General features: G+C 44.4%; 1 protein-coding gene and 1 long non-coding RNA gene across 2 annotated transcripts in view; one reads left to right on the top strand and one right to left on the bottom strand.

Annotated features, from left to right (window-relative positions):
• TRPM1 (transient receptor potential cation channel subfamily M member 1) overlaps nucleotides 1-15,925 on the bottom strand; it is a 30,054-nt gene extending 14,129 nt beyond the window's left edge. Inside the window, exons 1-7 of the mRNA XM_028850659.2 lie at nucleotides 15,660-15,925; nucleotides 14,761-14,861; nucleotides 6,718-6,891; nucleotides 5,683-5,817; nucleotides 4,221-4,271; nucleotides 3,445-3,585; nucleotides 2,558-2,587 (exon numbers count right to left, since the gene is read on the bottom strand). Coding sequence (XP_028706492.2) covers nucleotides 2,558-2,587; nucleotides 3,445-3,585; nucleotides 4,221-4,271; nucleotides 5,683-5,817; nucleotides 6,718-6,891; nucleotides 14,761-14,861; nucleotides 15,660-15,786 — 759 coding nt within the window. The 5' untranslated portion in view covers nucleotides 15,787-15,925. The remainder of the gene's footprint in view (nucleotides 1-2,557; nucleotides 2,588-3,444; nucleotides 3,586-4,220; nucleotides 4,272-5,682; nucleotides 5,818-6,717; nucleotides 6,892-14,760; nucleotides 14,862-15,659) is intronic.
• LOC114679349 (uncharacterized) lies at nucleotides 3,089-4,154 on the top strand. The gene is made up of 3 exons (XR_003731152.2): nucleotides 3,089-3,162; nucleotides 3,500-3,657; nucleotides 3,760-4,154. It is a non-coding gene; the product is annotated as an uncharacterized LOC114679349 (long non-coding RNA).
• Nucleotides 15,926-16,690: the final 765 nt, after the last annotated feature.

Here is a 16,690-nt window from a genome sequence, read left to right as displayed (position 1 = left end):
GCCTACACAGGTTAAAAATGAACAGTGTGGAAATGTTAAGATAAACATAGATTTATTTTCAAGAATATATAAGATAAAATAGAAATTAACTAATGACTAATGAAATGTTATAAAACAGAAGTCCTTTTAAGCCTACCTTTCAATAACATATAATATTATTAAAATATTAATTGCACGTAAATTCTCTTTAAAAACTGCCAGAGAGAGAATATGAGAAACAAAGAATTAATTTTCCTAAAATGCAAAGGCCTCTCACAAATCAATGAGGAAAAGGGAAAGAAATCAATAAAATAACAAAGGATCTGAACTGGGAGTTTAAGGAGAAATTGACATATTACAATCATAGTAAATAAGTAAGTAACACACCTTACTTAGCAATGAATTTGAAAAAAAATTACAGGGAATTTCTATACAAGGAATAAAATTTGAAATTAATTATAGTAGTATAACAACAATAAAAGTCTGTATCTGGGAAATTTGAAATACACTTCTAAATAACTCTTGGATTGAAAAGGAAATAATAAATGCCTTAGAAAAAATGACAATGAAAGTTCTGCTTATCCAAACCTGTAGCATATCATGAAACAATGCTCAGAACAATTTATACCTTTAATGCATTTATAGGAATACAGATGGAAAATGAGTGAATTTTCCTTTCAAACTGAGTTAGCAGAAACAAACAATAACAGTAGGGGAAGTATATGGAAGAAACGAATACAAATAAAAGCAGACATTAATAAAATAGAAACAGAAAAAGAAAGTTGCTTGATAAAGCAAAAATACCAATAAAATAAGTAGCAAAGAAAGCTTAAGAAAAAAAGAGAGGAGATATAAATTTTGTTAAAAAATGGCACAAGAGGCTGGGCGGGTGGCTGTTGCCTGTAATCCCAGTACTTTGGGAGGCCAAGATGGGTGGATCACCTGAGATCAGGAGTTTGAGACCAGCCTGACCAATATGGTGAAGCCCCATCTCTACTAAAAATACAAAAATTATCCTGGTGTGGTGGCATGCACCTGCAGTCCCAGCTACTTGGGAGGCTGAGACAGGAGAAATGCTTGAACCCGGGAGGCTAAGGTTGCTTGAACCCGGGAGGTTAATGAGCCAAGATTGTGCCATTCCACTCCAGCCTGGGTAACAGAGTGAGACCCCCTACTCAAAAAAAAAAAAAAAATTGGCACAAGAAATGACACATAACTGAAGATACTGAGGAGACTGAAAAAAACTAGAATACTATGTAGAAGTTTATTCCAGGGAACTTGAAAGTCTAGATGAAATAAATCATTTTAGGAAACTATAAATGACCAAAATTGACTCTAGAAAATAAAAAGTCTGAATGCACTTATATGTATAATAGCTATTATGAAGTAGTGAAAGACACACTTCTAAGAAATAGGACTGGACCCAGAAATTTTACAGGTAAGTCCACCAAACCTTCATGGAACAAATAAACCCTGACATGGAGAGTCTGAGAGAACAGAAGACCACAGAAAGCTCATAACCCTTCCAGGAGCACCGTGTTAAAGCTCAGTCTTACCTGTCAACACAGAATGAAAACCGTCTACACTGAATCCATGAAGAATCGGGATGCTATTTAGCTCATAAATTTATTTGAAAAGAATGTTTCCAAGAGTCAATCCTAATATTCCACAATATGGCATTTCTTCCATTCATTTAAATATTTTTAGGTCTGGGACATTGTTCTTAAGGTTGCTAGTAAAGGTAATTTCTGGTACTTTTGTCCTATTGTGAGGGAACTTTAGTTGATTTTCCTGGATTTTCTAACTCCCCCCAAATGTTTTTGCTGATAATAATTTCTCCCTTTCTTGGGTATTCTTTTTTTTTTTTAGCATTTATTTTTCCTTGTTCAATTTCCAGAACACTTTTGGAGACCAGTGGGGATAATGACGCTGACAATATTGGGCGTGCTTGTCTTGTTCTTGATTTTCATGGACATGACTTCAGGGCTGCACTGCTCATCATACATTTCCCTTGCTCTAAGATATACATGTATTTTAATCATACCAAGAAAGCATTTTATCATTCTATTGTGAGAAAACTATATATTTTTTAACTAAGTAAGGAGTATGTTTTACATGTGTTTCACATTCATCAGCACCTACTGAGAAATGGTCATGTCATACTTTTCTTCTGTGACTTATCGATATGATGCAATATATTGAAGACCAGCATTGCATTATATTTGCATTCTTGGATGACTCTAATTGCTTGTTTAGGACTTTGAAAACAGTGTATTGAATTCTTTTTGGTGTTATTTATGGTTTTTTACATATATACGTGGTGTTATTCTCTAGTTTTTTTTTTGTTTGTTTGCTTAATCTTTGCTTTTGAAACTGTGGTTTTGTTAGTTCTGGAAATGAATTGTGCAGCTTTTACCCCCATTAAAGAAAATGTATATATGGTCCTTTTATATAATTTGACTAAGACATCTAGGTAAATTTTGGTGAGTAGTATCATATATTCGCAAATACAGAACTTAAAGGGCTATGTCTATTTGACCAAGATATTACAAAACTTTTGAAAACAAATTCTACTTACTTCCATTCCCAGAAGTTTAAGAGCTTTAGGCTGCATGGTGAAAGAGGAAGAAAAAAAGTCAATTTACTCAGATAACTAATGTTAGTAGTACATTAGCAGTATTGTTGCTAGTGGACATAGGAATTGATTAAAAAGCACTTTGTATCATTAACAATTAATGATAATGTCCAAGGAAAAGAAGTGCTTTAATATGGAAACTCTTCTATCAGCAGAAGTTAATTGAGAAGAAAGCTCAGCAGACACATGGCCCTTATTCCAGGTAGAAGCAGAGAAGTTCCCTAACAGACATCAAAGAGCTGTGGGGCTGTAAGGGGGGCGTGAAGAGAGGGCATCATGAAAGATCGGACATTTGAGTTGAACTTTTGATAAGGGTGGGAAAGGCACTGATAGCGAGGAAAGACGTGGCAGGCACACATCTTTGATTTGATCACAGGATTGGATTTTGGTGCAGGTACATGGTCTCCCATGTGGGTGAGGGCCAGCTGGCGGAGGGCCTTGGCTACTGTGATAATGAGTTTGGCTACAATTCTCCAGGCAGTGAGGAGCTCTGGGAGGTTTGAAGCAGGGAATGCAGGCATGTCCCTTCCTTTGGAAGATTATGGCAGGTACAGTGGTGGGATGGTAGAATAGGCTGGAGCGGGCAGACAGGAGGAAGTCTGCTGTGGACAGAGAAGGAGGGCAGATGCACTGGGTGGGCAGGGCGGCCCATGCTCAGGGCAGCTGGGGAATGCTGTGACTCGGGCCTGAGAGCCCTGTAGGAGGCAGGACCACTGTGCCGGGGACAGGGCGAACGGCTTGGCTCTGCACCGGCCAAGTTGCTGAAAAGCAAGCAAGGAATCACATGGCACTCACAAACCACAGAACACTACACAAACACTGAGTTCTACCCTTTTTGGTCCAAACAAGTTGTTGTAAAGAGTCCGAAAGTTTTTCCGGGTGTAGTTGCAGCGGTAGGCTCCTCCCATGAGGTACTCCAGCACGAGCCCGATGTCTATGAGGCTGATGTGGTAATCCGGTGGAAGGTTGCTCTGTAAGAGAAGTCTGGTTTCAGGCCCTGTGAGGATGCATTCTCAGTGTGGACATCATCACGCGTCTCGCGGGTAAGTGGCCATCCTGGCCCCCACTTGGGAGTTCATGTAATAGGTGGGTGGGGGATTAAATAATATTCAGACTGGGGAAAGCCTCTATCCCTTGATAACAAGGTGGCAGAAAGGGCCAAGAACAGCGGCTGCAATCAACAGGACACAGAATGACTTGAGGAACCTCCTGCCGGTTCTTCTGGAAAGAACCACAGGCAGTGGGTGAGAGATCTCAAAAGAGGGACAGAATGAAAGGCTGCATGGACAGTCAGTGGTGCTCAGGTCAGCGGCCGGCCACCCTCTTCCCCACCCCAGCCAGTGGCTGCCCTGGCCTTGCGCTGGCATCAACTTGTATGTAATCCAGCTGTCACTGAGAGTGTCCCTACCATGGATTCAGATGAACGTGCAACTTAAAAAAGATTATCCTTTGCTTTCTTAGTTTTAAATAGACTCTTTATGAAAGAAGGAATTCAATATCTCCTGTGCCTGAAATAATAATACATTTTGAAAATTTAAAACTTGCTCTTAAGAAATCTTTTTGTGAAAGATGCCAATAGGTAAGAATTATAAAACAGTAGACTGACCTTTTTCACATCCCTCACCAGCAGATGAAGTGTGTTTGGTGGACCCAGTCTCTGAAAGAGAAGCATTCATGTGTGTGAAATATTTTTCTTGACCAGGTGCAGTGGCTCACGCCTGTAGTCCCAGCACTTTGGGAGGCCAAGGCGGGCGGATCACTTGAGGTCACGAGTTTGAGACCAGCCTGGCCAACATGGTGAAACCCCATCTCCACTAAAAATACAAAAATTAGCTGGGCGTGGCGCCTGTAACCCCAGCTACTAGGGAGGCTGAGGTGGGAGGATCACTTGAACTCGGGAGGCAGAGGTTGCAGTGAGCTAAGATTGCACCACTATACTCCAGCCTAGGTGATAGAGTGAGACCTCGTCTAAGAATAAATAAATAAATAAATACGTTTTTTTTCTTGAACTCTTCGAGTAAAATCCTGCCCTACTCTATATAATTAATGAAATGTGAGAGCTGGAGTGTAACCCACACCAGCCTTTTTCTTTTACAAAACAGAACTGGTCATGGTTAAAAAGTATCCAACACGTTTCAAAAGTTGTGAAATATTTTCTGTTGCGTTTTTTTAAAGAGTATCTTAAGGTACACAACATAGTGTTAATAATTCACCAAGTTGGCCAGGATCAGTGGCTCACACTTATTATCCCAGCACTTTGGGAGGCTGAGGGAGGTGGATCACTTGAGGCTAGGAGTTCGAGACCAACCTGGGCAACATGTTGAAACCCTATCTCTACAAAAATTACAAAAATTAGCTAGGTGTGGTGGTGTGCACCTGTAGTCCCAGATCTCAGGAGGCTGGGGTAGGAGGATGGCTTGAGCCTAGGAGGTTGAGGCTGCAGTGAGCTGAGATCATGTCACTGTACCCCAGCCTGGGCAACAACAGAGACCCTGTCTCAGAACAAAAAAAAAAAAAGAAAATTGCCAAGGTTTAGCAAGCAGCTGCTGAGGACCATTTCTGCTACTTAAAATCTTATAATAGGGAAGCAAATATAAATTCTCAAAACTGATATTGTAATAATGTAAGCCAAGGGAATTTCACTCAAACCCTTCCAGCAGAGCTCCTGGGTGTGAAACTTAGCTCTATGTTTTGCCCCCAAAACCTCATCAAATGCGAGGGTCCCAAGGAACAATTGACTTCACACCCTTGGTGACATTTCACTCTGCTAATGGCTTGGGGAGCTAGATTCCCTCTTTGTAGCAACAAGTACTCGGACACCAACCTCAAATGCGGGACAAGAGTTAATACTGCCCGAGAAAGGAGTGACTGTCGAGGCATGGCAGGAGGTGGTAAGAATGTGAACACAGGCTGTGGCCAGCAGCAGGTGAGAAGTAGCCGCCTGACATTAAATATGGACCTCCCAGATGAAGGAGGTCAGATGAGCACATTTATGTACAACATGCACCAGTGACAAACACATTCGGGTGACTGCCTCCTCCTTCCCTCCCTTTTTCTAGAGCACTCACTGTGTTATACAGCTCCTCCAGCCTCGGAATGGTCAGAAAGTGTTGCATGTTCACTCCGTTTTCAATCAGGAGCTTCACAAAGTCTACACGATCTAAGACTAAAGCATCCAGCATTGCTTGCTCCAAAGCATTCACCTGCAGGGACCAAGGGCCGGGAGCCCGTGAGTGGCCTCTCAGAGACACTGGGGAGAGGGGCGACTAGAAACACAGAGGAAAGGGTATTCCGAACCCCAGATCCCAGAGCACTCCAACATGGTATTCTTTGCTCTTTATCTTGGGTAAACACTCCCCATCTCCCCTCTCCTTTCTTCTCAGTTTGGCCTCTACATGTTCCATCCATGTTTGTAAATTATTTTTTCCTTCTAAAAATAAATTGAAGAGGATTCAAAATCTCAGCCCTCCCGGCATCGGCCTGCCCAGTCTCCACCATTTGTTTCCTTAACTGAGAAGTTCTGCCAGGGGGAGCTATGTGGGCAGGCAGCATGACCAGGGTGCCGTGCGGGTGAGTGGCTGTGACGAGGGCAGGCACACGTCACCACAGAGGTCTGGTCCCCTGTCTTGCCTATGTCCTGGTGGCAGCAAGACAAAGAACTGCCGTGCAATGTGTGACTCCAGCCTCCCCACCCAAACTGCTGTTACCCCACACACCCAATCATGGGCTCTGTCTGTCAAAAAAGGGCTTTTTGCATGAATTGCATTTATTTGATGACAACTGATTTGTTTGCTGTATATTCATGCATCAAGCATTGGGATGTCTGCCAGGCAGAGAACCACTAGTGAGCAGGGTGACTCAGGGCCCCTCTCTGGGTGGCATCATTCTCCCCAAAGCAGGAACATTTGGTGTTTTGGACAATTGACAGGATCATCTCAGTGAATGTGCTGTTGTAGTTTGAAATGCTGACACTACCCAGTCAAGCCTTTACCCATCCCTCCTGTGATCAGGGCCTTGGGTGGGGCTGAAGCAAGGGCAAGAACCATCGCTTCCCCTGGGGAAGCGTGAGGCCAAGCTCGTGATCTCTGTGACCTTCCACATACCCAGTTCAGCAGCTCTATCTTCCGGGGATCAGTTTCTTCCTCCGCTTCCTCTTTCACTTTCCCTTTCTTCTTGCCTTTCCCTTTTCCTCTTCCTCCCTTGGTGGTGGCCGTGGCTGGCTTCTTCTCCTTCTCTGTGGCTTTGCTGTCCGTCGGGGGTGCCAGGCTTCCCAGGGGCTGCAGTCCACAGCAATCAGAGTTGGGAAAAGGTATTAAGGCTCTCTCTTGTCCCCAGACCAGCTCATTGACCCTCCCACCTCTGTATGTGTACAAATACACACATATGCTCATATGCATACAATACTCATATGTACACCACACATGCTCATATGCATACAATGTACATGTACACACCCACACAGGGCACATATACACCCAGACATATGTACACGTGCACACGGACTCCATCCCACACACCTACACACTCAGTCATCGCAGGCCTGGCTGTCTGAAGAAGGCACTGATACAGTGAACCACTGTTACTCGTGTGCACAAACACACACTTGACTTGATGCAGCAGCTTTGCATACTTAAAGTGGCTGACATTTTGATCGACGTGTGCTTTTGCACGAAGGAAAGGGTGCTGAGAGTTCAAAGGCACCAAAGAGATGTGTTTACAGTCATTTAATGATGTGAAAAAGTGATTGTGAAGGGGGTATGAGACAATGGATAGAACGGAGGATGCCTGCCTGGATATAAACATAAACTGGAGCTTATCGGTGGGTAAAGAAGCTCTCCGCACGTCACTGAAATGCATGCAATGTGGTGACAGACTCATTCATCAAGGGGAGTGTGTGCTCTACTCCAGAGAACAGGAGGGAGAGCAGAAGTAGGCCTGGCCCCGTGACCTTATCTCCTGGTAGGGTGGAGAACGTGGGAGTGTGTCCTGGTGCAGACACAGAGCCAGCACCTAAACAACCGGACCCTCCAGCTGGCGTCCTCTCTTGCCAGAACTACCCGCTCCTCCCACCAAACGCTCCTGGTGGGTTGCCTACCTGAGGAGCCTCCATTTCCTCTCTTCCCATCTCTCCTGCACGCACCCTGCTGCTTCTTCCCTGTCTGTCCTGGGCTCTGGGTTTGGTTGCTGAGAACTGTGCTGGTACCTGCCTCATGGGCATTTCATGCTGGATTCTCAGCACATCTGACTCCACAGCCTGCTTCCTCCTAGAGTCTCTTCCCTTGGCTTCTTGGGCATCACAAGCTCCCAGCTTTCCTCTTCTCTGTCTGGCCACTGCTTCTCAGTGCAGCTTTAAATGTCAAGGTTCCTCTGGGCTCTGTCCTCAGCCTCCTTACTTTCCACTCTGCCCTCTTCCTTGACGATCTCATTGATGCACACACCACCAGTCACCACTGACTGGTACACAACTTCTCCTTTCTGGCTGCGGTCCACCTCTCTCCCCAGAGCTCCTGTTGCCTGCTCAGCATCCTGCTTGCATGTCTCAAAGACATCCAACTCCTTACGTCCCAAACCACACTCAGGACCTCCCCTACAACTCAGTCCTCTTCCAGGGTCCCTTATCTCAGGGAAATGGCACCACAGCGTGCCAGTCGTGCAAACCAGACAACTGGGGAGCACTGTGACATCTCAGTCCCTCCAGTGCCCTGAATGATTCATCCACCCTGTGTGCAGCCATGTTTAATGCTAAATTTTGCTTAATTCTATCTGATTCTTGCCTTCTTCTCTGCCTCTGCTCTAGTCCAAGGCACCCTCTTTCGCCTGAATTATTTCAAAGGCCTATTAACAGGACTCTGCACACTTGCCATGGCACCCACCCAATGCATTTTTCACAGTAAGTCCACAGTGACCTTTAAATGTAAAAATGGAACCAAGCAACTCTCCTGTTTAAAACCCTTAGGTAGGGCTGAGGCAGAGGTTATGTCGGAGGAGGTGTGCGTTTATATAGTTCCTGGTCAACATACAAATATGGATGAAAAAGTGTCTGGGCTGACTCCTCATGCCAATAAAACCACTATGGCCCTGAGTGACAGAGTGACACCACGTCCAACAAATGGTGCTGGGAAAACTGGATAACCACATGTGAAAGACTGGAGCTGGACCCTTACCTTACACCATATAACAAATATTAACTCAAAATGGATCAAAGACCTGAACATAAAATCGAAAACTACTAATATAAAATGTGGCTGGGCATGGTAGTTCATGTCTGTAATTCTAGCGCTTTGGGAGGCTGACGGGGGATAGATCACCTGAGGCCAGAAATTTGAGACCAGCCTGGCCAACATGGCGAAACCCTGTCTACCAAAAATCCAACAATTAGCTGGATGTGGTGGCGGGTGCCTGTAATTCCAGCTACTTGGGAGGCTGAGACAGGAGAATTGTTTGAACCTGGGAGGCAGAGGTTGCAGTGGGTGAGATTGTGCCATTGCACTCCAGCCTGAGTGACAAGAGTGAAACTCAATTTCAAAAAATAATTAATTAAATTAAAATGCTTAGAAGTAAACATAGGGCAAAAGTATCACTATATTGGATTTGGGAATTCAGTTCTTGAATATGACACCAAAGGTACAGGCACAAACGGAAAAATTATTAATAACAAATCTGATCGACTTCATGAAAATTTAAAAGTTTTATGCAGCAGAAGATACCATTAAAAGAGGAAAGGCAGCCACAGAATAGGAGAATATGTTTGCACATCATATATATGATAAGGGGTTCATATCCAGAATATATAGAGAACTCCTAAAATTCAACAACAAGAAAACTCACCCTGATTCAAAAATAGGCAAGAGACTTGAATAGACATTTCTGCAAAGAAGATGCATAAAGGGGCAATAAACACATACAAAAGTGCCCAATATCACTAACCATTAGGGAAATACAAATCAAAACCATCTGAGATACTATCTCCCACCCATTAAGATGGCTATTATATTTTTCTTTTTTTTTTTTTTTGAGACAGAGTCTGTCTCTTGTTGCCCAGGCTGGAGTGCAGTGGCACAATCTTGGCTCACTGCAACGTCTGCCTTCTGGGTTCAAGTGATTCTCCTGCCTCAGCCTCCTGAGTAGCTGGGACTACAGGTGCGCACCACCACTCCCGGCTAATTTTTCTTTTTTTGTATTTTTAGTAGAGAAGGGGTTTCGCCATGTTGGCCAGGCTGGTCTCCAACTCCTGACCTCAGGTGATCCACCTGCCTCGGCCTCCCAAAGTGCTGGGATTACAGGTATGAGCCACCGTGCCCAGCCAAGATGGCTATTATCTAGACAACAGAAAATGACAAATGTTTGTGAAAATGTGGACCAAGCAGAACCCTGTGCACTGTGGGTAGAAATGTAAAATGGTGCAACTGCTATGGGAGAAGTTTGGTGATTCCTCAAAAAATTAAAAATAGAATTACTGGGTGACCCAATGATTTCACTTCTTGGCATATACCCAAAAGAACTGAAAGCAAGTCTCGAAGAAGAATTTGTACACCTACATACATAGCAGCATTATTCTAAAACATGGGAGCAACCCAAGTGTCCACTGATGGATGCTTGGATAAGCAAAATGTGGTCTATCCATACAATGGAATATTATTCAGCCTTTAAAGGAGGGAAATTCTGACACATGCTACAACACAGATGAACTTTGAGACATTGTTCTGAGTGAAACGAGCCAGTCACAAAAGGACAAATACTATATGATTCCACTTATAGGAGGTACTGACCGTAGTCATATTCATGACAACAGAAAGTAGAATGGTGGCTGCCAGTAGCCATAGGGGAGGGCAAGATGGGGAATTATTGTTTGATGGGCATAGAGTATCAATTTTGCAAGAAAAAAAAGCTCTTGAGATGAATGTTGCTAAGGATTTTCCTTCAAAAATTGTTAGTCCAAAGTTTTTATGATTCAATGTAAATAAATAAATTGCCTTTTGTTCCTTGTATGTATAAACATCTCTCCTTTTCTCTCTCTTCATTATGTTTTTTGTTTGTTTATTTATTTGCTTGTTTTTTGAGATGGAGTTTTGCTCTGTCACCCAGGCTGAGGGCAGAGGCACGATCTCAGCTCACTGCAACCTCTGGCTCCCAGGTTCAAGCAATTCTGCTGCCTCAGCCTCCCGAGTAGCTGGGATTACAAGCCTGCAGCATCACATCCTTTTTTGTATTTTTAGTAGAGATAGGGTTTCACCATGTTGGCCAGGCTTGTCTCGAACTCCTGACCTCAGGTGATCCACCCACCTTAGTCTTCCAAAGTGCTGGGATTACTGGAGTGAGCCACTGTGCCTGGCCTCTTTGTTATGTTTAAAAGTATGTTTTAAGAATAAATTTTTTTTTGCAAAGCTTTTATTTTAATTAATTGTTTTAATTAACAAATGACAAATTGTATCTATGGTATACATGATGCGTAAATATATGTATACATTGTGGAACGATGAAATCAAGCTAATTAACATATCCATCACCTCACATACTTATCATTTTTATTATGAGAACATTTAAAATCTACTCTTTTAGCAATTTTCAAGTGCACTATACGTTATCATTAATTTTAGGCACTATGTTGTACAATAGGTCTCCAGAATTTATTCTTCTTAACTGAAACTTTGTACTTTTTAATCAAAATCTCCCAATCACTCACGTCCTCGCTTCTGATAACCACCATTATATTCTCATACAGCTTTTATTTTTTGCATGCAATAATAGAAAATATAGATAGAAGAATTTTGACTAGTAATATATAGCAAATCAGACCTAAGACTGATTTACTGTGTTGGAATTTGAGATGGAGTCTCACTCTGTCCCCCAGGCTGGAGTGCAGTGGTGCGATCTCAGCTTACCGCAAGCACCGCCTCCCAGGTTCACACCATTCTCCTGCCTCAGCCTCCCAAGTAGCTGGGACTACAGGTGCCCACCACCACGCCTGGCTCATTTTTTGTATTTTTAGTAGAGATGGGGTTTCACTGTGTTAGCCAGGATGGTCTTGATCTCCTGACCTCGTGATCCGCTGGCCTCGGCCTCCCAAAGTGCTGGGATTACAGGCATGAGCCACCGCACCCGGCCACTGTGTTGGAATTCTTATGTCCTCCCAACACAAGTTTTCTACTATATGAAGAATTCTAGATAGACTATAGATTCACAGGCACATAGTTTCTTGAGTGCTTCAACTATTAAAAGAAGACTTCAGAGACCTTATATCCCACTGTAGGGAGACAGAGAAGGACTTTTGGCTCCAGGTTGCAGCCTGAGCACGTGTTTGCTGTCTTCCCTCCCTCCCCAAAAACTATTTAAATGACAGCAGAGGACTATAAAAAAGAAAAATCTATTTCAGGGAGAAGAGGTGGGCCAGAAAGTTTTTAACAAATTTCTGGAAGCGTTGAAGGACCAGTTAAAACTATGGAGAGGAAGTCAAAGCCCAAAATGTGCAATGTGGAGGTTGCCATTGAGGTGAGATCAGATTTTCCAAGATACAAAGAAGAGGGCAGGTGGTGGGCAGAAGGCATGGTGACTGGAAGATGGCCTACAGAGCAGGAGGCCACTCATCCCCTCCCAGACTCCAGGCTGCCACTGTGGTGGGTACAGAGCAAGCAACTGCCTTCCTGGGCTTCACTCCTAGGAAACACTGGGAGGATGTCTGCTAAAGAACAGGGAGGCCCAGAGCCCATCAGCCCTCTCCAGTCCGCACTCAGCAAAGCAGGGAGGTTCAGGTGACACTCTCCTTCCTAAGCAGGGAATTCCTGGGCAGTCCTCCCAGGGAGGAGAAAAACCTCTTGGCAAAATGGGTTTCCATACTAATTAAGCAGTTCTATCCCTCGTTCTGTAGTGTGATGAACAGCCAAGGATCTAGAGCATTTGAGAAAATCAACAGCATAACAGAAAAACCCAAAATGAACAAAAAGAACAGCTGACCAGGGAGAAAATAGAGATAATCTAGGGAACAGAAGAGAACTTCGAAAAGTCTCATTCATATCCTTACATGCTGCATCTGTGAGATGAAAATAGGCTAATAAGAAAATAAAATTGTTAAGAAAATAACAGCTACAAGCTTGTTAAGTCGTTGAAGTGAGAAATGATGATGCTTTGAACTAGGATGGTAATGGGAGAGCTAGGGAAAAGTAAACATATATAAGTAATACTGAAAAGATTAAATGGCAGGATTAGGTGACAGATTAGATTTGAGAAGCAAGCCTGGAAGTCAAAATCATTCATAGGTTTCTGGCTTGGGCAATGGGAACTTGTCAAGAGAGGAAGGAGGAGTATACAGTGCATTTCCTCATTTAACAAAATGGGAATCTGAAGTGGACAAAACAAGTAGATGGTTCCACGTACTCTTTACCATCATAAAGGTGACCAATCTAAGAATTAAACAGGACTGGATGCAGTGGCTCACGCCTGTAATCACTTTGGGAGGCCAAGGCGGGTGGATCACTTGAGGTCAGGAGTTTGAGACCAGCCTGGCCAACATGATGAAACCCTGTCTCCACTAAAAATGCAAAAAGGTTTAGCTGGGCATGGTGGGTGCCTGTAGTAACAGATACTTGGGAGGCTGAGGCAGGAGAATCACTTGAACCCAGGATGTGGAGGCTGTAGTGAACTGAGATCACACCACTGCACTCCATCCTGGGCGACAGAGTGAGACTCCATTTAAAAAAAAAAAAATAGAATTAAATAGGCAACTATCAAATCCAGGAGGAACAGGGGCAGTGGAAGCAGAGTGAGCAATCCATTTCCTTCTATTACCAAGTGGAGAACTGATGGATCCACCTACACGTGATCAATCAATAAAGAGTGGTAAAACATGTTATGGCAATGTGTGGAGGCAACTTTCAGGAGACCTAAACACAGAGGCAGTTAAATGCTTTGGGAGGCAATTAAATGCTTTGGGAGACCTAAACACAGAGGCAGTTAAATAAAATGCATTTACGCAGCAATATGCCAGGGATGTTTTGAGAAATGGTTTTGCATTTTTCTTTTTTATGTTTTAGAGATGGGATCTCACTCTCTCACCCAGGCTGCAGTGCAGTTGTGCAGTCATAGATCACTGTAACCTCAAATTCCTAGGCTCAGGCAATCCTCCTGCCTCAGCCTCCAAAGCAGCTGGGAGTACAGGCATGCACTCCCATGCCTGGCTAATTTTTTTTATTTTTTGTAGAGATGGGGTCTCACTATGTTGACCAGGTTGGACTTGAACTCCTGGCCTCGAGCATTCCTCCTGAATTGGCCTCCCAAAGTGCTGGAATTACAGGTGTGAGCCACCGTGCCTGGCCAAGAAATGTGATTTTTAAAACCAACATAAATCCTCTAGATATTCCTACTACCTTTCATAAGCAGCAGAGCCCTTTTTGCAAACACAAATTTATCCTGACTCCTAACCTATAAAATGGATCAAAGAAGCTGCTTTGACTGAAGGAGGAGTAGGCCTGGAGTCCTTTATCATGCAGACTTACGTGTGTTCGCACACACACACACATGCTCATCCCTATGTCATGCACACACATTAGTACTCCTCAACACCTCACACACACTGCTTATCCCATATCACACACACACAATACCCTCCCAATGACACCCACATGCACACATATACACTATACCACGCATGCCCACACACATTACTCACCTACACGTAATCATACCACATACAGGCACACCACATATCACATGCACACAGACACCCTATACACACGCACACATACACACACACACACAGAGTTCTCTAGGCCTCCAGGGTTTCATGGAACATAGTTTGAAAAATCATTGCCCTGGATGGAAGCATTGCGTTTAATTTTAATAAGCTATTTTATTTCTTCTTCTTTTTCTTTAAAAAGGTAAAAACCCACTTTCACCAGCAACGATAAAATATTTGGTGATTAATTTCTTCAGGAGTACTGGTTTGAATGTGGAATTGGTGCCAGTAGCTCTTACTTCTTGTTGGTTCTTTAAAGTTAAACAGTAACATCTTCTAATGATCCTAATAGATTACATATCCTGTCATCAGAAACCCCACATCATTTCCTGAGTTCCATGTCACAAGGGAAAACATACTCATGTGTCACTTGTACAAAGTCATGATCAATGATATGAATGGAAAAAAACAGTTTCACCGGCCAGTGGGGCCCGAAGACAAAGATCTGGCTTCGTGCTATGTCCACGCGATTCCAAGCCAGTGCCAAGCTCAGCTGATCTGGAGCAGATGCATTTGTTCCTGGAAAGGCAAAAAACCGAAATGATTTTTCACTCCTCACCTGGACTGCCAGGGTTTGGCAGGTGCTGGGTGGTGAGCACAGGCTTCCCCTGGGCTGCTGGCCTAGAACTAAGCATTGCTGCCTTTGCTCTCGCCCTGAATAGACCACAAAGGCACCAAGCTGAAAGAGCTTCCCGGGAGGAAGGTGGAGGCAGCCTCTTCCCATGCCAGCTGTGCATGGTCTTCTTGGGAGGGACAGAAGAGGAACCTAATGACTTGGGGCCCCTGGAGATGATCTCCAGGAAGGCTGGAACCCTGGGACTGCCAGGCAGCCAGCCTGACAGTGACCCCTCCTCTCTTTCTGTCCTCCCTGCCCCCTCATGGCACCGGGATAACCGAGAGGCAGGGAGGAAGTGTGCATTGCAGAGCAGACTCCCCCGGCCATGAAAGCCGGCCTGAAGCCTGTCATTAGAGCCGAGACGGGGAAATTGGACAGAACACTGTGGAATGTAGTGATTGCAAAGGAATCCATCTCATGTTTACACTCTAGGAGCTGAAGCCCTCAGTGAACCAGCTACAAATAGAAACGGTTCTGACCTCGGCCCATGATGGGTCCAGGAGCACCCACAGACCTCCGCCCCACAGAAACCTGTAGCCAGCCTCGTCATTCTGCCGTGGCTTCACGCTGAGACCGCTCAAGCAGCCTGGCTGGCTCAGGGTCTAGCACCAGCAGACATAATCCACGGGAGGCCGGGAGGGAAGGATTGCCAGCCAGGCCAACATCAAAGGGGCAGGAGTCACCATTTCCCGAGAGCTCACCTTTCAGCAGGGCAGTTAAAATTGCCATCTCGATGTCCTGCTGGCCCTCAGAACCCATTCTGAACACAGTGACCTGAAAATGTGAAAAGACCGAGTTAAAGCCAAGTTGAAAACAAGAGGGAGACATGGGGTGTTGTTACAAAATGACCACAGAGACTGACGCATAATAAAATGATCCTGACACTAAACAGTTCCAAATCAAGTGCTGTTGATTTCTTTTCTTTTTTTTTTTTTGAGATGGAGTTTCGCTCTTGTTGCCCAGGCTGGAGTGCAATGGCGCAATCTTGGGTCACTGCAAACTCCACCTCCCGGGTTCAAGCGATTCTCCTACCTCAGCCTCCTGAGTAGCTGGGATTACAGGTGCACGCCACCATGCCTGGCTAATTTTCTTGGTATTTTTAGTAGAGATGGGGTTTCGCCATGTTGGCCAGGCTGATCTCAAACTCCTGACCTCAGGAGATCTGCCTGCCTCAGCCTCCCAAAGTGCTGGGATTACAGGTGTGAGCCACCGTGCCCGGCTGATTTCCGGAAGTTGCAGCATTGCTCTAGGGTGCCTGCCTGCATACTGATTGTATTATTTTCCCCATCCGTTCTGGCACCCTCGAGAGGAGGGAGCTGCACTCCAAACTCTCAGTCGCCATCGGAGATGCACTAATCAGACAGGAGATATTTGTAGGAAATGTGTGGCTTAGAATTTTGGAGTCCCTCTTCTGTGCACGACAAGAGGGCCTATTCTTTGTAAATGCAACGGAAGAGGGAAGGAATGGGAAATAAAATAACACAACTTTGCAAACATGCCTGACAGGGTGGTATGTGGCCCTTTTCCTCAAGACTATGAATCTGAGTAATCTTATGAGCCTCGAAGGATGTTGTGTGATGTCACGCCCCACTTGCTAAGGTTCGAAAGCACTAGGGGCCCTCCCCTGTATGGGCTTTTTTAGCTTCTGTCATGTGGACACAGCCGCCAATTTGGTATGCATTTGTACTGTCTCTCGGAAAAGGCCGGACTAAAATACGAACAAGCCTGTCAT

Source organism: Macaca mulatta, chromosome 7 (assembly GCF_049350105.2).
Source record: "Macaca mulatta isolate MMU2019108-1 chromosome 7, T2T-MMU8v2.0, whole genome shotgun sequence".
In the NCBI taxonomy this organism is placed as follows: Eukaryota; Metazoa; Chordata; class Mammalia; order Primates; family Cercopithecidae; genus Macaca; species Macaca mulatta.
Note: the sequence above shows the minus strand (reverse complement) of the source record. Positions and strands in the feature narration are given on the sequence as shown.